General features: G+C 39.7%; 2 protein-coding genes across 3 annotated transcripts; one reads left to right on the forward strand and one right to left on the reverse strand.

Moving 5' to 3' along the window:
• The first annotated feature begins 2,840 nt into the window (after positions 1–2,840).
• On the forward strand, positions 2,841–16,460 carry LOC105042062 (protein TONSOKU). 2 transcript variants are annotated; one of them, XM_029263613.2, is made up of 20 exons: positions 2,841–3,352; positions 4,125–4,925; positions 7,952–8,128; positions 8,467–8,558; positions 8,717–8,815; positions 8,895–9,373; positions 9,473–9,513; positions 9,793–10,065; positions 10,681–10,828; positions 11,647–11,766; positions 12,569–12,669; positions 12,819–12,900; positions 13,077–13,189; positions 13,413–13,524; positions 13,992–14,096; positions 14,193–14,259; positions 14,364–14,484; positions 14,594–14,767; positions 15,588–15,705; positions 15,786–16,460. In XM_029263613.2, the coding sequence occupies exons 1-20, from the start codon at positions 3,077–3,079 to the stop codon at positions 16,292–16,294; spliced, it is 4,008 nt and encodes a 1,335-aa protein (XP_029119446.2). In that variant the 5' UTR covers positions 2,841–3,076; the 3' UTR covers positions 16,295–16,460. The 2 variants fall into 2 exon arrangements, with proteins under 2 accessions (XP_029119446.2, XP_019704560.2); XM_019849001.3 differs by having other exon boundaries at positions 2,943–3,352; positions 12,777–12,900.
• An 807-nt stretch (positions 16,461–17,267) lies between these two features.
• Positions 17,268–20,176, reverse strand: LOC105041996 (subtilisin-like protease SBT1.5). Its single transcript, XM_073253991.1, is given in 2 exon segments — positions 17,268–19,137; positions 19,140–20,176. Coding segments are annotated over 2 exon segments (2,391 nt in total). The 5' UTR covers positions 20,110–20,176; the 3' UTR covers positions 17,268–17,716.
• Positions 20,177–20,621: the final 445 nt, after the last annotated feature.

A 20,621-nucleotide genomic window follows, 5' to 3' on the forward strand; every position in this document is an offset into this window, starting at 1 on the left:
GGTTATCTTCTTATTTTTTCTGATGATAATCCCAACTTAATTAATGGATATTGAAGAGAATGACTTCACAAATTGCTATGGGCTCTTTTTCTTATTCTCATATGATGTTTAAAAGCTGATAGGTGCTGATGGATTTTTTTGGCTCTATATATTATGTTAGTATCACTCTCTTATTGCAGATAATATTTTGGAAGGCATGTTGGCTGAACTGCCTAATAAATTTGAAGGCAGTTCATTATTATGATATATTTGGCACAATAAGTGATATATTTGGCACAAGATATACGATGGGCTCTTTGTTTTATTTTCATATGATGTCTTAAAGCTGATGGATGTCGATGAGTTTTGCTTGTTATATTCTTATGGTTGTCTTTTTATTTTTTTTGATAATGATCCAAACTTAATTAATGGATATTGAAGGAATGGCTCCATAAATTACTATGATCTATTTTTTTTATTCCTATATAATGTGTTAAAACTGATGGATGCCAACTTACTTGGAGAGCACTTGTATTACACTGGCTTTTTGTTCATCCTTTCATGACCAAGGAGTTTTATAGCTTACCAATTGGATTGGGTGTTGATACTTTAGCCTCTTATGCCTTTGTTGCTTTCTATTTTCTATCTATGTTATTTATCTTTAGCATTTTAGGCTGTTTAATTGTTGGTCTAGTATTTTACTTTTATTATGAGAAGATTTGAGGATGTTGTCGCTTTTTTCATATTAAACTTTGTAATTTAGGATAGGTTGCTTGGTTTTGAATGATGGATGCTGGATTGGTGTTGCTTGATTCAGTTATCTTTTAATGAATGCAGATCTTGTAACAGAAAAAAATTATTATAATTTTTAATTTATTTATTTCTTCTAACTCAACTTTGGCGATCGATTTTATGACTAATATATTAATTAAAAAAATTTAGAAATAATTAGCGATTGAATTTACAATCGATTTTATTAATAAAAAATATTTTAATAAAATTAGTGATCGATTTTTAAGTCAATTTTAATTAATAATTTTTCATAAATATAGCCATCGATTTTGCAACCGATATAGAAATAAAAATAGTATAATAAAATTTGTGACCAATTTTGCTATCAATTTTTTAAATAAAAAATATTCTATAAAAATTAGAGATCGATTTTTAGATCAATTTTTAGACTGATTATTTTTGCGATCGATTTTCCAATCGATTTGATAAAATAAAATATTATAAAAAATAACTTGTGATCGATTTTGTAAATACAAGATAAATCAATAATATTAGAGACCAATTTTATGATCGATTTTCAAATTAATTTAATTTAATAATTTTTAATAAATATAATGATGATTTTGCAACTGATATGTAAAATTTACGATCGATTTTGCAACTAATTTTAAAAAAAATATATCTAAAAAAAATAGTGGCCGATTTTGAGATCGATTTTAAATTTTAAAAAATTTAACAACTGATTTTGCAATTGATTTTGAAAATTAGAATATTATAAAAATTAAAATACGACCACTTTTGAGATTGATTTTTTTCATAAAAAATATTTTTAAAAAATAGTGATCGATTTTTTTTAATTCTTGGTCGGTAGATCGGTTGTAATATTGAAAGTAATATTTTACTTTCGATCGCTAAATTAATCATAAAATTTTAATTAATTTTTTTATTTATCGATCTCTAAATTGATCGTAAAATTTTAATTAATTTTTTTAATTTTTCGATCTTTAAATCGGTCGTAAAGTATTTACGACCAAGATTTCTGCAACCAACTTTGATCAATCATAAAATCGATCATAAAAAATATTAGTAAATATTTTTATTATTTAACAACCAATTTTTTATTACTAAATCGTATTTTTTTATAGTGATCGGCCATCATCGGAATGAAAGAGAGAAATAGATAGATTTTATTGTCTTGAATTAATTCCAATAACTTTCACCATTGGAATGCTACTAATCATATTGAAGGCTATGAAAATTTAACAAAAGATCAAAGAGGAAAGATAAAACTGAACTGATGATTTAATTAATAGATATAATAATTGATGTCCTTTGTCTTTTACAATTGCTTATATATTCATTCTTTATTCCTATGTTCATTTTGCTAATCATCTAGAAATATGCTCTCTTTTTCATTTTGACACGTGCCTGTTTGGTTATCGTCATTATCTCCATATTTCATTTTATTGGTTCCTGCATTAGCTTTTTAGGTTTTGAATTTCTCCTCTAGCTTTTACATCATATTACTTGATAGTTATTTTAGAATTGATTTTCCATGACCATTACTCAGGCACCCATATCTAGGCTACGGTGTAATAGCATGTGTTTGCGCTACACATCGATCAACTATGATAAAAAGTGAACATATTCAAAAAGATGCGGACCAAAATACTACCAATGTAGATTGATACACAACCAATAAATTGATATATAAATCGAAAGGGATATAAGCTATCAATCTAAGGCAAGATAATTAATGGAGAACTTCAGGGGGAGGGACAGAAATCTTATCCAAATAAAGTTAAAAAAGTGATAGCATTATGTACCATGTATGAATATTTGATAAAACCAAGGTGTGGCATTTATCTTTTTTTTTTTTTTTTTCCTGCACTTAATTTTATATTTGAGAATTTATATTTAGATCGGATATATTTCCACCCATTGTGCGGTCAGGCCAAGAATGCCGGTGGGAAAGGGATGGACTGTGCGGTGGCTTGAGGCTTAGCTCACGCCGCTCATTGATGGTGCTGTGTGGTGTGCGTGCTTGCCATCCCCTGTAGAAATGGACAGAGGAAGGGAAACGTAACAGTACCACAAAGTCACGTGGAACCGGAGAGGTCCCTTTTTTCGGTTTCGAAGTTTCGTCGCCGGTCGACCTGACCCAGAAAACCGGTTCACCGTCTAGACCCGGGTCCAACAATATTATTTATATAAAGGCTCAAAGCTCCCTTCCCCGCCTCACTGCACCCAGATAAATTCGATGACCAAAATTTGGCGGGAACTCGTCGCCTCTTTGTTTCTCTCCAGCCCGACTCCAAATTGAAACCCTAGCTCGAGGAAACCCTAATCGGGGACGAGCGTGGCGATGGGGCGGGGGGAGGAGGAGGAGCTCCGGGCGGCGAAGCGGGGGTACCGTGATGCAGAGCGGGAGGGGAACCACGAGGAGGCGGCGCGATGGGCCAACGTGGTGGGTGACATCCTCAAGCGCCGCGGTGAGTATGTCGAGGCCCTTCGCTGGCTCCGCCTCGACTACGACGTCTCCGTCAAGCACCTTCCCCAGAAGCAGCTCCTCCCCACCTGCCAGTCCCTCGGCGAGGTCTACCTCCGCCTCGACCGCTTCAAGGAAGCTCTCATCTACCAGGTAATCGTCTATCTTTTCTCTTTTCTTTTTTCTCTTTTGTGGATCGAATTCGGAATGATGTTGAAATTTATAAAGTTCACCCGTTTTTGGAATCTTGTTTCATTGTCTGTGTTTGTTTGTCAGGATTTGGTTGTTTTGTTTTATCAATGACTCCTAGATGTAGGAAACGCGGAGAAGTTGCATATGGTGAAGGATTAGGTTAGAATTTTCGTTGACACTTGTCAAAATCCAATCTTTTCTTCCCTGAATGGGGCTTCTCCAAAGCAGTTGTACTGAAATTACTCCAATTCGTTCTTCACATAGTTGGTTGAAGTCATCCTTGCAGCTAGATTCTCTATGAGTTAATCATCAAACATTGTTTATTTATGTTAGCTTCGTGCTTATATGTCTTTCTGAGGATTGAAAATGAATTCTTTATATTCATTGTTATGTTGTAAAGATGAAAGATGCTGAAAAGTGCATATTGAAGGAGTTTAAGCCCCCCTCCACCCCCTTCCTTCTTCTGCAGAAGACAAAAAATCCCAAGAGAATCTTACTAAAACCAGCAAAATTTTGCTCCACTCTTATGAAGGTTATACCTGCATTAAAGTAGAAAATTCTCATTTGTTTGATAATCTATTCTGCGGTCTACCATACACCATATCCATGTAGTTTTATCTGATATGCCTTCCATGCATCAATTTTGTTGGAGACTTCATGGTACATTTACTCGAAATTAGCTGTTATCTTGCAGCTTGATGCATCTAATTCTTGTTGTTTGCTTGAATTGCAGAAGAAGCATTTGGAACTTGCCAAGGATTCAGACGATCTTGTTGAGCAACAAAGAGCTAGCACACAACTTGGTCGAACTTACCATGAGATGTTCTTGAGATCTGAAAATGACCATCATGCTATACGAAATGCCAAAAAGTATTTTAAGTTGGCGATGAAACTTGCACGAACTCTCAAGGAGAGTTCTTCTTGTGAAAAGTCTTCTCTCTTTATCAAGGAATTCACCGATGCTCACAACAACATAGGTATGCTTGAAATGGACCTTGATAATTTGGAGGATGCTAAGAAGATTCTTCTTCAAGGTCTAAAGATATGTGATGAAGAAGAGGTTTCAGAAAATGATGATGGTCGCAGCAGGCTTCATAACAATCTTGGAAGTCTCTATATTGAATTGCGGGAGTGGAATAAAGCTAGGGAGCACATTGAAAAGGACATCTTAATTTGTAAAAGAATCTGTCATCCACAAGGTGAAGCCAAGGGGTTCATCAATTTTGGCGAGCTGCATTATCGAGTTCAGAAGTATGATGAAGCACTCCTTTGCTATCAGAAGGCGCTTGACATTGCAAAGTGTATGGAAGATGAAGATGCATTAGTCGATCAGATCAATCAGAATATCCAGACTGTGAAAGAAGCAGCTAAAGTGCTGGAGGAGTTAAAAAAAGATGAGCAGAAACTCAAAAAACTGACAAGGACCACAAGCGAAGCCCGGGGCACATCAAATGAGAGAAAATGTCTTCTGGAGCAGAATGCATGTCTTGATGGTCTAATTGAAAAATGTAGCATGATATTTGCCTGGCCAAAAGTAAGTTTTTAACATTGTCATAATCTTAACCTATCTTTGTTCTTTTTGTTTGCCTGACTTTGTTTTTTCTTTGTGCTATGGAAACCTGGCTTAAAATTCTAAACTTCTCCTTGTATGCAAACAATAAGATGTTTCTTAGATAGTTCTGATAGCTATAAATTTGTCATGTTTCAGATAATGTAGGATATTGTTTCAGTTGCAAAATGAGCAGCCATGTTGCCCTTGAAAGAAAGAAGATTTCAGGCTGAGTATTATTCAAAGAAGATTTCATGCTGAATATTATTCAAATCTTCTAAAATGATGTGTTCTCTATCAAGGTTTCAAAATAGCTTGCAGATTGAGGTGATTGGAGATATTTGTTTGCATCAGCTGACTAATCATATTACCAATAGTCAAGGATTCAAGACAGATAGATTGAATTAACTGTTAGTTTAAACGCTTCCCAAATCTCATTCAAAAAGCTTATAAATGAATAATTGTGCAGGATCAATCAACCACATGAACAACATATCTTTATATGATGGATAAGGGTTACCTCATAGAGATTTCACACATGCAAAATCCTCCAAAGTTCATAAATGATGTTCCTGAACTTTTTCGCCCTTTATGCCTTAGGTTGCATTTGGTGCATCGTTAGGCAATCTTGGATGGTACTTGGATTGCTTTCAGGATAGATTGCCACCATTAAATAATATTGATTACTATGTTTGGTATATAGATAATGTTGCAGTAAAATTACTGAAAATCTTGATTGACATGTTTGGTATGACAATCAGATTATCAGTAATGTAAAATTAAATTTTCAAAATATCCCTAATAATTTTGCTCTGGTGCTTTTCTTTTTTCTGATGAAAAGTAACGGGAGTGATGTGGGTGTAGTGGTGACACGAAGAAGTGGTGGGCCGAGGGGTGTGGGAACCGCAGGCACTGCAGGGTGGGGAGGGGGCGGGCATATGTGGAGCCATGGGGGTGGTGGGGATGGGCGTGGAGGAGCCACGAGGGGCGGTGGGGGACAGGGGCGGTGGAGCCGCGGGCAGGCAAAAGGAGATGGAGGAGCTGCGGACCGGGGATGCACCCGGAGGGGGGTGGGGGGGGAGGGTTGGGCAATGGGTTTTGTGTGATTTTTTTAAGGGATAATTTTGTCCAAAATTTTTATTACAACATTGTCGAAGAAGTGGTAATCTGAATAGCCACCCTTCCCCAAGGCAATCCAGATGCCTCCCATGAGGCAATCTGGATTGCCAAGGTAATGTGGATTATCACCCAAAAACATATCAAACGCAGTCATTCAAATTATCACATTAAATTGTCAGTAATCTGGATAGATTGCCAGCTACCAAATGCAACCTTAAGAGGAAGTGATGGCTTTCAAAACATAAGATTCTACATACATGCCTTATAGGGTTTTAAATCCTTTATATAGCTTTTCAAAAGCTTTTAAAATTTCTAAACGTTTAGTAAGGTCATGAAATTCTTAAGCAACTTTTAGAATTCCAAAACCTCCTAAACATTTAGTGAGGGCATCATGGTATGTTGAATTCCTATAATTCCCAAAACCTCCAAATATTTAGTAGGTCATGATGGTATATTGAATTCCTAGAATTCCCAAAACCTCCAAATATTTGGTGAGGTCATGATGGTATATTGAATTTCTAGAATTCTCATAACCTCCTAAATATTTAGTGAGATCATAATGACATGAAATTCTAATGTCTTATCTCATGTATATAGGCTAGGGTAAGAATATGTAGCGTGGGACCCTTTTGAGATCCTTCCTCTGGTAAATTAGTCTCCACTAATTTAACAATTGTAATCATGCCCATCAACAAATTACAATCTCACCCCAAGGATTAGAGATTTATGTGTGAGACCTCTTTCACAAGTTCTCACATATTAGTCCCTCTATCAACTAATATTCCATATAAACTAATAGGATTAAACCACCAATGACACTATTAATCCACTTATATGTGCGTCTCTATATAATAAACGGGCAAATAATTTGAAAACTTCAATTTAGAAATATCATATAAATTTATTATATAGATAAAATATAAAACTTTTCAAATTGACCATTCGGATTTTTCTATCCAATATATAAGAGATACAATTTGGAATATTCTTTCCTACCATAGGAATATGATGGATTCCCTATTGGATGACTACAAGTCTTCATGCACTTATTGTATAGTCCAACATGTCCGTATATAGCCTCTTATTAGGCATCATCAGTTGACAATATCAAAACTACACAAATTATGCATATGACCTACTAACATCCTCAGGTCATAAGGACTTTTTGTGTATTGTGATTAGAACAACTCTCAGTGAGAGTGTTAGGTTTAATAGTATATATTAGTGGTCCAATTCAATATTTGTCTCCTACAAATATCTGCAATGTTACTAAGAGTCTCTACTCTAGTGATTGAGATATATCACTCTATCACAAATAGTAGTACAACATACAGCAACCAACAATAAGCACACTGTCCCAACTAGACTAATAGGTTGTGAACATATTTAATGCTACAAAGAAAATAGAATATCATGTCTTCCTGTCGATGATCTCTATCATCAACATGAATTTCATACAATGTAACATAAAGACAAATTATGTCATCAAATATAGCATCAAAGCAATACCCATGAAATATGCATGTAATAAAAATAAATATTTCTTTATTATCAAATAATAAGATTTATTGGCTTTGTAGGGCATACAATTCTTTCATTAACACATTTGTGATTTTATAATGATTTAAGCACATAGACAATAAGCAGTAATTTGGAGGTCAATTAATAAAAGAGATCATTCATATTTTCTGTGTCTTCGCCAATTAAAATGAAAAATGAAAATTCTTTCTTTTTTCATTTGCTATAACCTGGCCAACCTAAGTGTAATCAGTTTCAAAGTACTTTAGCAGTCCATTATGTAACATCAAATACTAATGCCAGAATAAAATGGTAATTTGGCTAATAGTTTGGTTTATCTGGAAATTTCTGATGCGCCATATTGTTTGATTTAGCATCGGGAACTTGCTAAAAGGAAGAAAAGGGTGGCAAGTGAGCTTTGCGACAAGGAAAAGCTTAGTGATTCTTTTCTTGCCATTGGAGAGTCATACCAGAAGCTCAGGAACTTTGGCAAAGCTCGGAAATGGTACATGAAGAGTTGGAATGGGTACAAGTTAATCGGAAATCTAGAGGTAAAATATATTATGTTCTTGCTTGGAGTAAAGAATTTATGTTGTTCGACATTATATTGCACCAAATTATCTCTGTTCAAGTGCCAAACTTAATGTTTTGGGTAGCTAATAGTATGTTTTGATGGTGCTCCTTGGGTGGCAATACTTTGTTTTGTTCACCAAAGAGGTGCGCTTGGCTGTCTTTGCAACATCCAAATGATGTCCTGATTCTTTATGCTCATTGTTGCTGCTAATGAGCTTTGCCACCTGAAATCAAATATGCATCCCCATCTCAGACATGATTGAGTGAAGTATTTACACAATCAGTTAACCCTTGTTTAATGAAATAATGCTTGCAGGGCCAAGCATTAGCCAAGATAAATATTGGAGAGGTTTTGGACTCATCTGGTGACTGGGCTGGCGCATTGGAGGCATTCGAAGAGGGTTACAGGCAATATCTCATTTCTTAAATAAACACTAACTTTCACTAAATATGGACAATATTTTGGAGCATAGCAGAAAGTCAATTGTTTAGTCTAAAATAGTCACTATTGCTGGTTTCTTCATGTTTCCATGCTATACAATAATTTCTGGGTACTTTCTTTGCAGAATTGCAGTTCAAGGCAATTTACCATCTGCTCAGATGTCTGCGCTGAACAATATACATTACAGCCACATGATTAGGTTTGACAATGTTGAAGAAGCCAGGTATCTTCAAGGGCATGCAGACTTATTGGTAGAAGAATGCTGTTCAGACAAATTGCTTATCTAATTATTCCTGCTGCAGGAAATTGCAGCGTGACATTGAGAAGTTGAAGATTTTACTAGAAGAAGAAAATGCATTTAGGAACAGGGAGAATGATTATTGCTCTGAAACTGAAACAGAAGGTGATGATGTATCTAATGATGTGCCTGGCGTATGTGCTTCAGTTGATATTAACAAAACTCCGACAATCACGTCTAACCTGCTCACAACTGGAGAGGAGGATGTTCCTCTGGCATCACTTATCCGCCGCAGTAAGAACTCAGCTAAGATCAAGATGTCTCAGTTGGATTCTCTTAGCAAGAAGGCCAGGATGACTTGTGATCTGGCTGAAGCTTCCTCTAGAGATTTATGCAAGTTGAATGATGATCAGCAGCCAGCTGGTCGTAAGCGTATTCGTGTAGTCATCTCTGATGATGAAACTGATGAGACGGATGAGATCAATGGATCAGGAAGAAAACTTCATAAAAGACTGGTTGAGGATGTGGCTACTTTTGAAAAAGGTTGGATTCAAGCAATTCTTATAGTTATTTGTTGAATGCTGATATGTTTGTTTTTAATGTTTATTTGTTACTAAAAGCTTTTGTTCTTGTGATCCGCAGATAACCAGAGGGATGAGCCAATTGGCACTAACGAATTTCAGGTGAGGTTAATCCCATAAGCTTTTAATTCTAAACTATCTCATCGTTTCGTGCTTGTAGTGTATCATTTCATAATTTGTTGCTTGTTTTATCTGTGAAAGTTTGTTGTTGTGTCTGATATGCATCTTTCACTTTAATTTATTGGAACTATGATAAAAGCCCATATTGTCTATTAAAATATTCTGTGCATTATAATCACAAGTCAAGTTTTGTGTGGGAATTTAGATGGCTGTTACCTACACTGAAGCTCATGACTGTAACAATCACTTTCCATTCCATAGGATGTTTCGCATCCCAGTGCATCCAAAGATGTGCTCAGTGCTTGTACACCTATCGTCGAAGAAAGTATTTGTTCTTTCAGATCCAAAAGTCCGATATTTACTGCCGATAATGGCACAGATTTTGGATCTTCAAGTGATGCGGGAATAGACATTGCATCCAAATCTGCAGCAAGTGGCTCTAAATTTGATAGTGGTCATATACTTGGCAGTCTTCCGCAAAGGGAGAATGGTGCAGGATTCAATAACTTCAATCTATCTGAAGATGACAATAGCGTAAGTTTTATTATTTCATTTTCTTGTTCTTTGTTATGCATTAATGCATTAACTGAATGTATGTGTCACTTCAACAAATCAGGTACAGCAAATCATGACTCTGGCGATGGCTCTTTAGAGTAGATTGAGTCTGCATCCTTTAGTTTATAAATTGTTGAACTGGATGCATATTTGGTTGATGTCCTTTTCTTTTTCCTAATATTGGTATTTGTGAACTATTAGTGGAAAATATGCTGAAAATACGATTATGACTTTTGATACCTTCAAAATGATTTTTTTCCCCTTTTCCCTCATATTAGCATATTATTCTAGGCTACTGATCTGATATAAAAAATCATGTACATTTGTGACATGGCTTGGAATGCACAAGATTGATTCTAGAAGTCACCTTTTTTCTTAGTGATTCACATCAGAATAAACATCCTCATTTCTTGATTTGCATTTTTCCAATATCTGTTTTTGTTTATTTTTACCCATATCAATGATTCTCTACTGTATTAGTGGATCAGTTCAACAAAGTCACATTTCATGGCAACTTTTCAAGCATAATATGTGTTAGTTAACAATGTATTCTGATGTTGTTTATTAATCTTCACATCTCTGCTCTACACGCAGCGGTTCATCACATTCAAAATTGGTGATAAGTTAATATATGTGGACATAAGTTTTTGCAATGATGGGGGCTATCTGAACATTGAATGCATGAAAGCTGAAGTCGCATGTGTTTACTATCTTCAGCTCTCTGAAGAGAGGAGGGCCAAAGGTATGTTAGAAACTTATACAGTCAAATTATATACCATACTGTTCATATTGGCTTTAAAACCTTAATCTTACTTGATAAGCCTTTATCACATTTTTGCGGTTAGCTATGATAATCAAGACATGGTACATTAGACTTTACAACTGGAATTTTAGATTTTTTTTTTTACTTTGAATTCCCCAAGTAGTTCAATGTGTGCTTCAGAATGTTTGAAATTCGAAGAAATAAATTGTAAACTAGAGTAGTGTGGCCTGATTTTACATGCTAATATAAAAGTTGGATGTTGTCTGTGTATTAATGGTACCCAAGATGGGGAAAAACACTGCCTAGTTCCTTATACCAGCCCGAACTTCTAAAAATTTTAGTGTTCTCATCCTTTATCAGTTCATTTCTCCTTCACTCTCATTAAGCCTTGTTGTTATCATTAAACCATCTAAAGGATAGAGAATTTGGCCAACTTATAAGCAAATCCTCTTTTTAAAGTCTTGTTGTTACACTAAACCATCTAAAGGACAGAGTATCTGGTCAACTTGTGAGCTTTTGCCAAACTGTTATATACAGGACTAAATCTTCTTGCTTTCAGCATTACTAGAAGAAGTTCCCGGTATCATCATAAGCATTTCAAAATCAAGTTTCAGTCGAAAAAACATTTAGCCGAACCTTTTACTCCTGAATATATTTTGGCTTTGTTGCTGATCTCATATATCAATGGGATACCTTCAATATTGTTGTATATGGTCTTTATGTAATAGATGGTTTTATGCATGCTAAGTGCGGTCTAGAGTGCTACTTTGCTGTACTAATTAAGCTGCATGCTTTAGGTTTGTTGCCTGTCATTGGACATCTTAAATGTTCTGGGAAATCTCTGGGTCCTGTAGAGACATTCGAAGGTCTTAAGCATCTTGCATGTGGAAAGATCTGGATTGATGTGGTTATTGATGGTAAGAATTTTCAAGGTGCATTCATATTTCTTTATATTGCAAATATCAAATGCTTGTGACATAATTCAGCTGCTGCCTACTAACGTATGCATTGACCATGTAAATAAAACACTTGGCAAATTGTGCTGAGTATGTGCTAATCAAGAGGTACATTTTCATTTTCTTCTATTAGTGGTATCTACCTTTGGTTTTGTTAGAAAGAGAAGACATTGAAAAATTCACTAAAGATTAAGGGGAAAGAATTAATAAGGCACCCATTGTTCGGAGCAATGTATACTTCATACGTTTCAAATCCTGGTGGGACGTCTTGCTGGCTGCAGGGATCGGTCCAGTCCCAAGTATCAGGATGAGACTATCTGACCATCATCCCAGCATCCTGAATAGTGCTTCTTGGAACATCCCTGGCGAATGAGGCGGAATTGCAGTGTATCCCATTTCATAGAAAAAACAGGACAGTCCTGTTCCACGAAATTTAAAATCTTGCTTCATATCAGATTTGTGTTTATGCAAACAACGAACTGATTGACAATTAAAGGAGATCCCTTCTTAAATTTTTGTGAGGTATCCACTTCTTTGAGACATGTTTCTCTCTGGTCTCTTGTCATCTTCTGACTTGATAATATTGTAATAATTCATAAGACAGTGTGAATATCTGTTCACTCTGTTAAGTTCCACCATTGAGCTTTTATTAAACATCCTTTATATTGGCATTTTATAATTTTTTTTGAATAACTGTATATTCTTTTTCTTTCATCTTCGTTATGGAACATGGCCTGTTTCTAATGTGACCTATACTGCAAAGGATGGGTTCCTAAACGCCTTATGAAGTTGTATATTGATTACTGTGGGAAGTTATTGGAGGCACCCAATATGAAATTGCTGAAAAAATTATATAATCTGGAGGTAATTGCTTTCCCAAACTTAGTTTGGTTCATTATTTTAAGTAATCATTAACAGTTCATGCAGCTGATAGATCAAAATTTTCGTATTGGCTTATTTGTTTAAATCAGGTCTCAGAGGATGAAGTCATAGTATCTGATTGTGGATTGCAGGATTTTTCAATTTCACCTTTCCTAAAAGCTATGCAGGCTCACAGGACAGTCGCAGTATTGGACATCTCTCATAATTTGTTAGGTATAATGCTATCTATTGGATGTACAATATAATCTCTTCTATGCTTGTTTTGATCTTAAAGCTTGAGACTGGAGATATGCTGTGTCTTCTAACCACATGCACCAGTGCACAGTCTCACACACTGATTAATCCTGGAATTTTTGAATAATATCATTGCTTGATTTGATATTTCACAGGGAATGAAACAATGGAGAAGCTTCAACAAATATTTACATCATCAAGCCAGAAATATGGTGGTTTGACATTGGATCTGCATTGTAACCGATTTGGTCCAACTGCTTTATTCCAGGTTTTCCTTTCGTTTTCTATTAAATGCTGCTGCCCAATGGACTACTTTTTTTTTAACTCCCCTAAGAACGCAAAGCTTGTAAATTTTTAAGAATCATTTTAAATTGGGGATTGCGAAATAGATTTTCTGATTATGATGATTCTTTATTGAAATAGTAAGTATTTAACCGGAGGTTGATTTGTCTTCTTATATTTCAAGCACAAATTTTCTCCTCGATTGACAGATTTGTGAATGCTCTGTCATGTTCTCTCGATTGGAAGTGCTTAATCTGTCTGAAAACCGCCTGACAGATGCATGCAGTTCATACCTTGCCTCTATCTTGGAGAATTGCAAAGGTTTGCGTTGCTATCAATTGCATTTTCTTACCTTGTCAGTGTTTCATATTTAGAGGTGATCCAAATGCAGTTCGGCTGAAAAATGGTGAGGCAGCATAGATGAAATGTTGCCCACAGAAATAAAGGGAAAGGTAGAAAAGAGAGATACTGTGGAAGTAAATTCCATGACTTGAAATTTTCCTTGTATTGGAATGCCTTATAAAGGGATACCAGATAGAATGGACTTTAGTGCGACTTTTGGTTATTTAACCAGAATGGTCTCCAGACAGTGATGTTTCATTTTGCTATCTAGAGATTGTAATGTGCCATCTAGGGTCCCACCATTAAGCAGTACTGGTTCTCAATATTAACATGCTTAGTGAATGAATTTTTTCATCAGCTGGCCTCTTGCTCTTTTGAACTCTTTTAATTTACTCTGTTACATCAGTCTCTAGCTTATTAAATAAGCTGCTTATTTTTGTTTGCAGCACTTTACAGCTTAAATATAGAGCAATGTTCTATCACATCTAGAACAGTTCAGAAGGTTGCTGACTCACTGCGTGATGGGTCTGTTCTTTCACATCTATCGTTAGGTATTACTTGTGATGCTTCATTGAAAACTTGCACTCAATTTATTTAATTATTTAGTTTGAATTGCCAATAATTTTTTTTTTCTGTACATCTAACAGGAAAGAATAGTCCTATATCTGGAAATGCAATGGTTAATCTACTTTCCAAACTTTCTTCTTTAAACCGGTGAAAAATCTAACTTTGTTTTTAAATTTTTAAAAATGGTTTTTTGCCTGATAATTCCTGAATATTTTACAAATGGGAACTTATGCACCAAATTTTGCTTGTAGAGTTTCAGAACTAAGCTTGACTGGTGTAAGACTGAACAAGATCATGGTTAATAGCCTCTGCCAACTTGCTCAATCCTCAAGTCTGTCAGGACTGTTTCTTGGACAAACATATATTGGAACTGTGAGTGAATTTTCTTTGCATAATTTACCTTCTCTGAGATTACTATCTACCTTTAACAATCAAGCTGATTTACCTATCTATCTGAACTTATGCATTGCATGTATTGCAGGATGGTGCTATAAAGTTAACTGAGGCATTATCCAGTGGGCCTCAAGAGTTGGTGAAGTTAGACCTATCATATTGCGGGCTGACATCTCATGAGTTTACAAAAGTTTGCACAAATCTTGCTGTCATTGGTGGTATAATTGAATTGAACCTTGGAGGAAATTCCATTGGTCAGGAGGTTTGTTGTTCTATCCTACCTTGAAAATAACATAGAATGCATTATCTTACAATGTTGATTCTTTGCTTAGGCCATTTCTTCCACCTTACAATCACCACTGTAGATGCTGCATGCATAACGGATATTTGTTACAACCTTACTTTTGTATGGATAGCTATGTACAACATAAGAATATTTCATCCAAAAAGTTTGAAGAAAATGAGATGTTGGTTATTCGATGTGCAATATAATTGTCGTCACTTGAGCCAATTAATGTTTTAGCCTGCCTTAATTGTGATGATTTCATGGGCGAACCAAAAATTTTGGCATCCTCTGCATTAATCTGTTTGATATTCTTCTGCTGTATTATGACATTTATATGTTTGATAATAACTATGTTAATCAATGGGTGCAAATCTTTTACTAATCTCGATATCTTCCCTCCCAAAAAAAATTCGGTGTTTGAATTTCCTCTGTAGTGACAATCATGTAGGTTTTGTCATGTTTAGATGAGCTTCACTGGCATAGTATAATAAGTTGAAAACCATGGTTGTAGATATCTCTGAACACTGATGAGAGATTGAAGTTTTATACATGTTAAATTATGTAACATTTAATCCAAGCTTGCAGTTTCTAAATAGAATAACTATAATGGCCAACACCTCATCGTTATAAGCAGATATCCAATCCCTCACCTCACGATGTGATGAACAAGGCTTATAGCTTGCTTGCCAGATTAGACCAATCTACTACTTACTAATGTGAGATAATATTTATTTATTCTGCTCTTTCAAACTTGAATTTGTGATTATTTCTCCTCTCACCCTCTGCATGGAAGCAGGTCTGTGATGCTCTGGGATCGATTCTTGTGGATCCTCAATGCAGCCTCAAATCTCTCATTCTTGACAAGTGCCATCTCGGGTTGGCAGGAATCATTCGAATAGTTCAGGCACTAGCAGGTCATGAAACATCCAAACCTGTTCCTTTTGAACCATCTATCGTCATCAATCTCTCTGATTATTCTGTCGACTGTTCGCAGATAATGACTCGCTGGAGGAGCTTCACTTGGCTGAGAATTCTGAGGTTGACCAGGAAAGAACCTTGAAGTATGATTTAGTGATTCAAGGGAGCTCAACTCCTGCAAGCCAAAAGCCTAATGCAGCTGAAATAGCTAATGCAGCAGGTGCAGTGAATGCTGGGTGCACTGGGCTTGAAGTTGCTGATAGCGAAGATGAGATGCTCAAGGAGGAACTTCCCACCATGTCTGGGCCCGATGGAAGCTGTGCAAGCTCGTGTCAGAGGAACCCTTATGGGGGTTGTCAGCTGATTCAAGAGCTATCCGAGGCCATTGCTTTGGCAAAGCAATTGCAGCTGCTAAATCTTAGTCAAAATGGATTCTCGGAAGAAGCTATAGAGTCATTGTACGCTTCATGGTCAAGTTCTAGATGTGGAGCTATGGCTCGTAAACATGTTAGTAAAGAGTTGATCCATTTTTTGGTGGATGGAAAGAGGTGTTGTGGTGTAAAGCCCTGCTGTAAAAGAGATTAAAGGGTTGTTCTTTGATGAAGCCCTCTTGTGTATTTAATTGCCTCTTGATTCTGCCAATTAAGGATGTTTGAGTGGGAGATATGTAAATATAAGCCTATGGGCACGGCGTATACTTGCCACAACTAATGCAGAAAGGAAATAAAAACATCCTGTCCCAGCATTTTTTCAGTAATTGGCATCCTCTAGCTTCAGGTTCATTAATTATATAGCTTGTTAATCTGCTGCCAAATTCTTTGTCAAGGAACTAATTTGCAGTTGGACTCTTCCATGGAGCTTTATTAATATTAATTTAAACATAACATCATTTCTCATGCTCTTCATGTAGGGCTTTTGGAAGGCCTCGCTCAGGCTAAATCTGCCCTGGACTGCATGGATCTCGACACCCAATTCTACTAGACCTACATCAAAATCTCAAGCCTGATCCTTGGCTCAATTTTATTTCAGGTCCTTTTTTTCCCATATCTTAGGTCTGGCTGTTTCTGGGTTGGATTTTGCATATTGGTATCTTGTTATTTCCAAGTCTACCATAAAATAAAGGATCCTATCAAATTCCTAATGTATCGATCAAATTAATCATTGTATGAGAACATTTTATCAGAATTTCTTATATAAACGTTTTTAAACTTCAGAATATTATGGATAAGAGACAAGGAAACCTTTCATCCATTTGAATCCAAATCATTCCATCCAGAAGCGCATCCAAACCCAGCACCCATAAAATCCTGCTATCAATAACTGTTGCTGGTACCAACACATCCGTTTCACGCTCACTACCACCTTTTCAAGTAGCAGGCACAGCTGGTTACCATCACATCTCAGAAGCGCAGTGCGGTACGCGGCATTTGGTAGTGGCCGAACTCGCCACCCAAAATTTTTCCAGACAAGGTTCTCTCTCCACATCAAAACAAGCAAGCAAACAGAAGCCCTCACATATACCATGCACGTGACTGTCGGATGCACTGAGAGCAAGATGGAACACTAAGACACGGTGTAATAATTGAAGTGAGTACATGACAACAAGAAACATACCACCAAACATAGCCACTTAGGTCCACAAACCTCCGTAGCATTTTGGAACCATACCTCTTTCCCTCCATCTCTTCTTTCCACTGCTTGTTTCCTTGGGTAGATCTTTCCACTTCTCGTTGCATCATTCTCTTCTTTGATGTATACAGTGCTCTAATGCGTTTTCCCAAGCTAGAAGCCACACTCTCAATATTATTACATATATATTTATATATATATATATATACTTCATAAACCCTTTTAAAACCCTTCAGCTTCACTTCAAAAAAAAGGGCATGGTAGAAGGAAAGAACAAAAACCCTAGGTAATTCTGGTAGTTCTTCTAAATCCCTGAGCTAGCTAGGGTTCATTCAGACTATGATCAAAACAAGGGCGCCTTCTTTGCTTCCAAGGCCATCACAGAGGTGCCTGCATTGTGATGACAATTGGACTGCTCACAATATGACCCCCATCACGCCATGTCAATGCCCCACTCCTCACACTCAAGCTCCCCGGTGGCAACTTCTCCGCCGCCGCCGCCGCCGCCGCCTTCACCCTCAGCATGAAGCTCAGCTTCTGCCCTGGCCTCCGAAACACCAGCTCCTTCGGCTCCACCATCACCGTGCTCCCCTCCGGCACCCTCACCGATGCCCGATACACCGCCCCGCCACTCCCGATGTTGGTCACCGTCCTTATAAAGTGCGTCGACATGCTTTTTCCACTCCCATCATCGACGAACACCGCTGCGAACGACGGATAGTTCAAATTCCCAGCATGCCCGGCCTTCCTTGCCCTGCTGCAATCCGCCGGCCGCCTCGTGATCGCCCTGATGTTCTGCTGTGTATAATTCAAGTTACAGAGAAAATTCACATAATCCACCAATGAGATGTCATAGAGTAGCCCGGGGTCCATTGCTCGTTGGGGGTCTACGTGGCCGGAACCAAAGTCGAACACATCGGAGGAATTCCCGGTCGACTCGTCCAGCATTGTCATATTCCTGTTATCTTTGGTGTAGGCGGTGGTCATCAATGCGGATTTGATCGCCGCCGGGCTCCACCCCGGATGCGCGGCCTTGAGCAGCGCCGCCAGCCCGGACACGTGGGGGCACGCCATTGATGTGCCTGATAGAATGTTGAACTCCGTCCGCCGCCGGTCCGACGGGATCCCCGCCGGGCCGACGCCGTCGGGCCACGCGGCCAAGATGTTGAGCCCGGGAGCTATGAGGTCCGGCTTCAGGATCTCCGGCGACTGGGGGTTCGGTCCCCGGGCCGAGAAGGAGGCAACCACTGGCGCTGGCCGAACCCCCAAGCGGGTCCCGTGGAAGAGGATGGTGGCGGTGGCTGGCGAGTGAGGACTGGCGGCGGCGATGTACTTGCGGATCTTGTCGCCAGCGGCGGCGCCGACAGCGGTGGCGGGGAGGACGTGGCAGTCGGCGACGAGGCCCTCGCCGTCGAAGACGCCGTTGGCGAGGATCATTCCGACGCCGCCGGCCTTGCGGACGACCTCACCCTTGGCGGCGCGGGTGTTGACGCCACGGTCGCAGACGACGATCTTGCCGCGGACGGCGTCCGGGTTGAGGGAGTCCTCGAGGCAGAGGGAGGACGAGTAGCCGTCGCCAGCGCCGCCGACGGTGGCGGCGGCGTAGATCAGGGGGTAGAGGCGGTCAGGGGCGAGGCCAGGGCCGCCGGAAACGCTCACGCCGGGAACGATGCGGCCGTCGCCGAGCTTGACGTCGGCTGGGAAGTCGCGGTCCATGGAGCCAGCGCCCACGGTGGTGACCCAGGGGGCGACGTTGGTGACAGTAAGCCCCCCGGGGCCACCGTTGCCGGCGGAGGCGAGACAAAGATCCCGGCCTCAGCAGCGGCGAAGGCGCCGACTGCGATGGCGTCGAGGTAGTAAGGGACGACGGCGCCACCGACGGAGAGCGAAATGACGTCGACGCCGTCGGCGACGGCGGCGTCGAAGGCGGCGAGGATGTCGGAGTCGAAGCAGCCGGCGACCCAGCAGACTTTGTAGGCGGCGAGGCGGGCCTTGGGGGCCATGCCGGCGGCGACGCCGCGGGCGTAGCCGAGGGTGGAGGCCGGAAAGACGTAGCGGCCGGCGGCGATGGAGGCGGTGTGGGTGCCGTGGCCGTCAGTGTCGCGCGGGGATCGGAGCTCGGCGGACTCGTTCATGCGGCCGCTGGTGGCCTCGTAGCCGCTGGAGAAGTAGCGGGCACCGACGAGCTTGCGGTTGCAGGCAGTAGCAGGGAAACCGGCACCGTGGACGCAGACGCCCTTCCACTTGGAGGGGACGGGGCCCAGGCCGCTGTCGGAGAAGCTCCGTCGCTCGGGCCAGATGCCGGTGTCGATGACGCCGACGACGAGATCGGAGCCGAAGTCCGTCTCGGCGAGTAGGCCGGAGCGGTCGGAGGAAAGGAGGCCGAGGAAGCTAGGGGAGCGGGTGGTGAGGGGGCGGCGGACTTGCTCCGGGAGGACGGCGACGACGCCGGGGAAGGAGGAGAGGGCAGCGGCAGCGGCGGGGGAGAGGCGGGCGGAGAAGCCATGGAAGACCGAGGAGTAGGTGTGGATGAGGAGGCCGCCGGGGGTCCGGGAGGCGGTGGTGGCGGCGCCGTCGGTGGAGACAGAGACGGCGGCGACAGTGGTCTCGTACCAGTGGGCGTGGGTGGGGAACACGGACGGCTTGGCGTCGCGGTCCACGCGGACAATATACGTGCGCTTGCCGCCATTGGTGATGTCGTTGGAATCGACGGCCGAGATGCAAGGATGGAGCAGGAGGAGGAGGGGAAGGAATAGAAGTTTTATTTCCATTTTATTTTTGGCGAGCGGAAGGAAGGAAGGAAAGAGGGGAGAGGGAGAATGGAGTTGGGGGAGGGAGAGTAATGTCGGTGGCTTTATATGCTGGTCCTGGTGGGCAGAGATGGTATCTTTAGTTTGGTTATTTTACTATTGTTCTGTAATATTTTTAGTCACTGGATGCAGCAAGAGTGTGACAGCTGTCTTTAATGTAGAGAACATGTTAATATAGTATACAGTATGGAGATTGGACGTAAAGGGTTTACAACTCCCCCGTCCTGCAAATTTGGTCTTTAAGTGCATATTAATCGTCGTACAGATATTCCCACTTCTCAGAGCCATTATTTGTTCTAACGATGAATCCAAAGTTTGAGTCTATGTTACGTGATTAACCATCTCTGTATAGATAAAAATATCTCTGTTTTAATTTGAGAAATGAGAGTATTTGATCATTGTTGCCACCAAAATCCAACCTGACTTGATCAAGTGCTTTGAGAGTGGTACTTGATATGCTCCATCTCTGTTCA

This window comes from Elaeis guineensis, chromosome 3 (genome assembly GCF_000442705.2).
Source record: "Elaeis guineensis isolate ETL-2024a chromosome 3, EG11, whole genome shotgun sequence".
In the NCBI taxonomy this organism is placed as follows: Eukaryota; Viridiplantae; Streptophyta; class Magnoliopsida; order Arecales; family Arecaceae; genus Elaeis; species Elaeis guineensis.

What these genes read in the sequence shown, in the direction of transcription:
- LOC105042062 (XM_019849001.3), top strand. Translation starts at nt 3,077, where the DNA reads ATGGGGCGGGGGGAGGAGGAGGAGCTCCGGGCGGCGAAGCGGGGGTAC. An exon ending in CATCTCTCATAATTTGTTAG is followed by an intron (nt 12,901 to 13,076) that starts GTATAATGCTAT and finishes GATATTTCACAG; the next exon opens with GGAATGAAACAATGGAGAAG. An exon ending in GAAATTCCATTGGTCAGGAG is followed by an intron (nt 14,768 to 15,587) that starts GTTTGTTGTTCT and finishes GCATGGAAGCAG; the next exon opens with GTCTGTGATGCTCTGGGATC.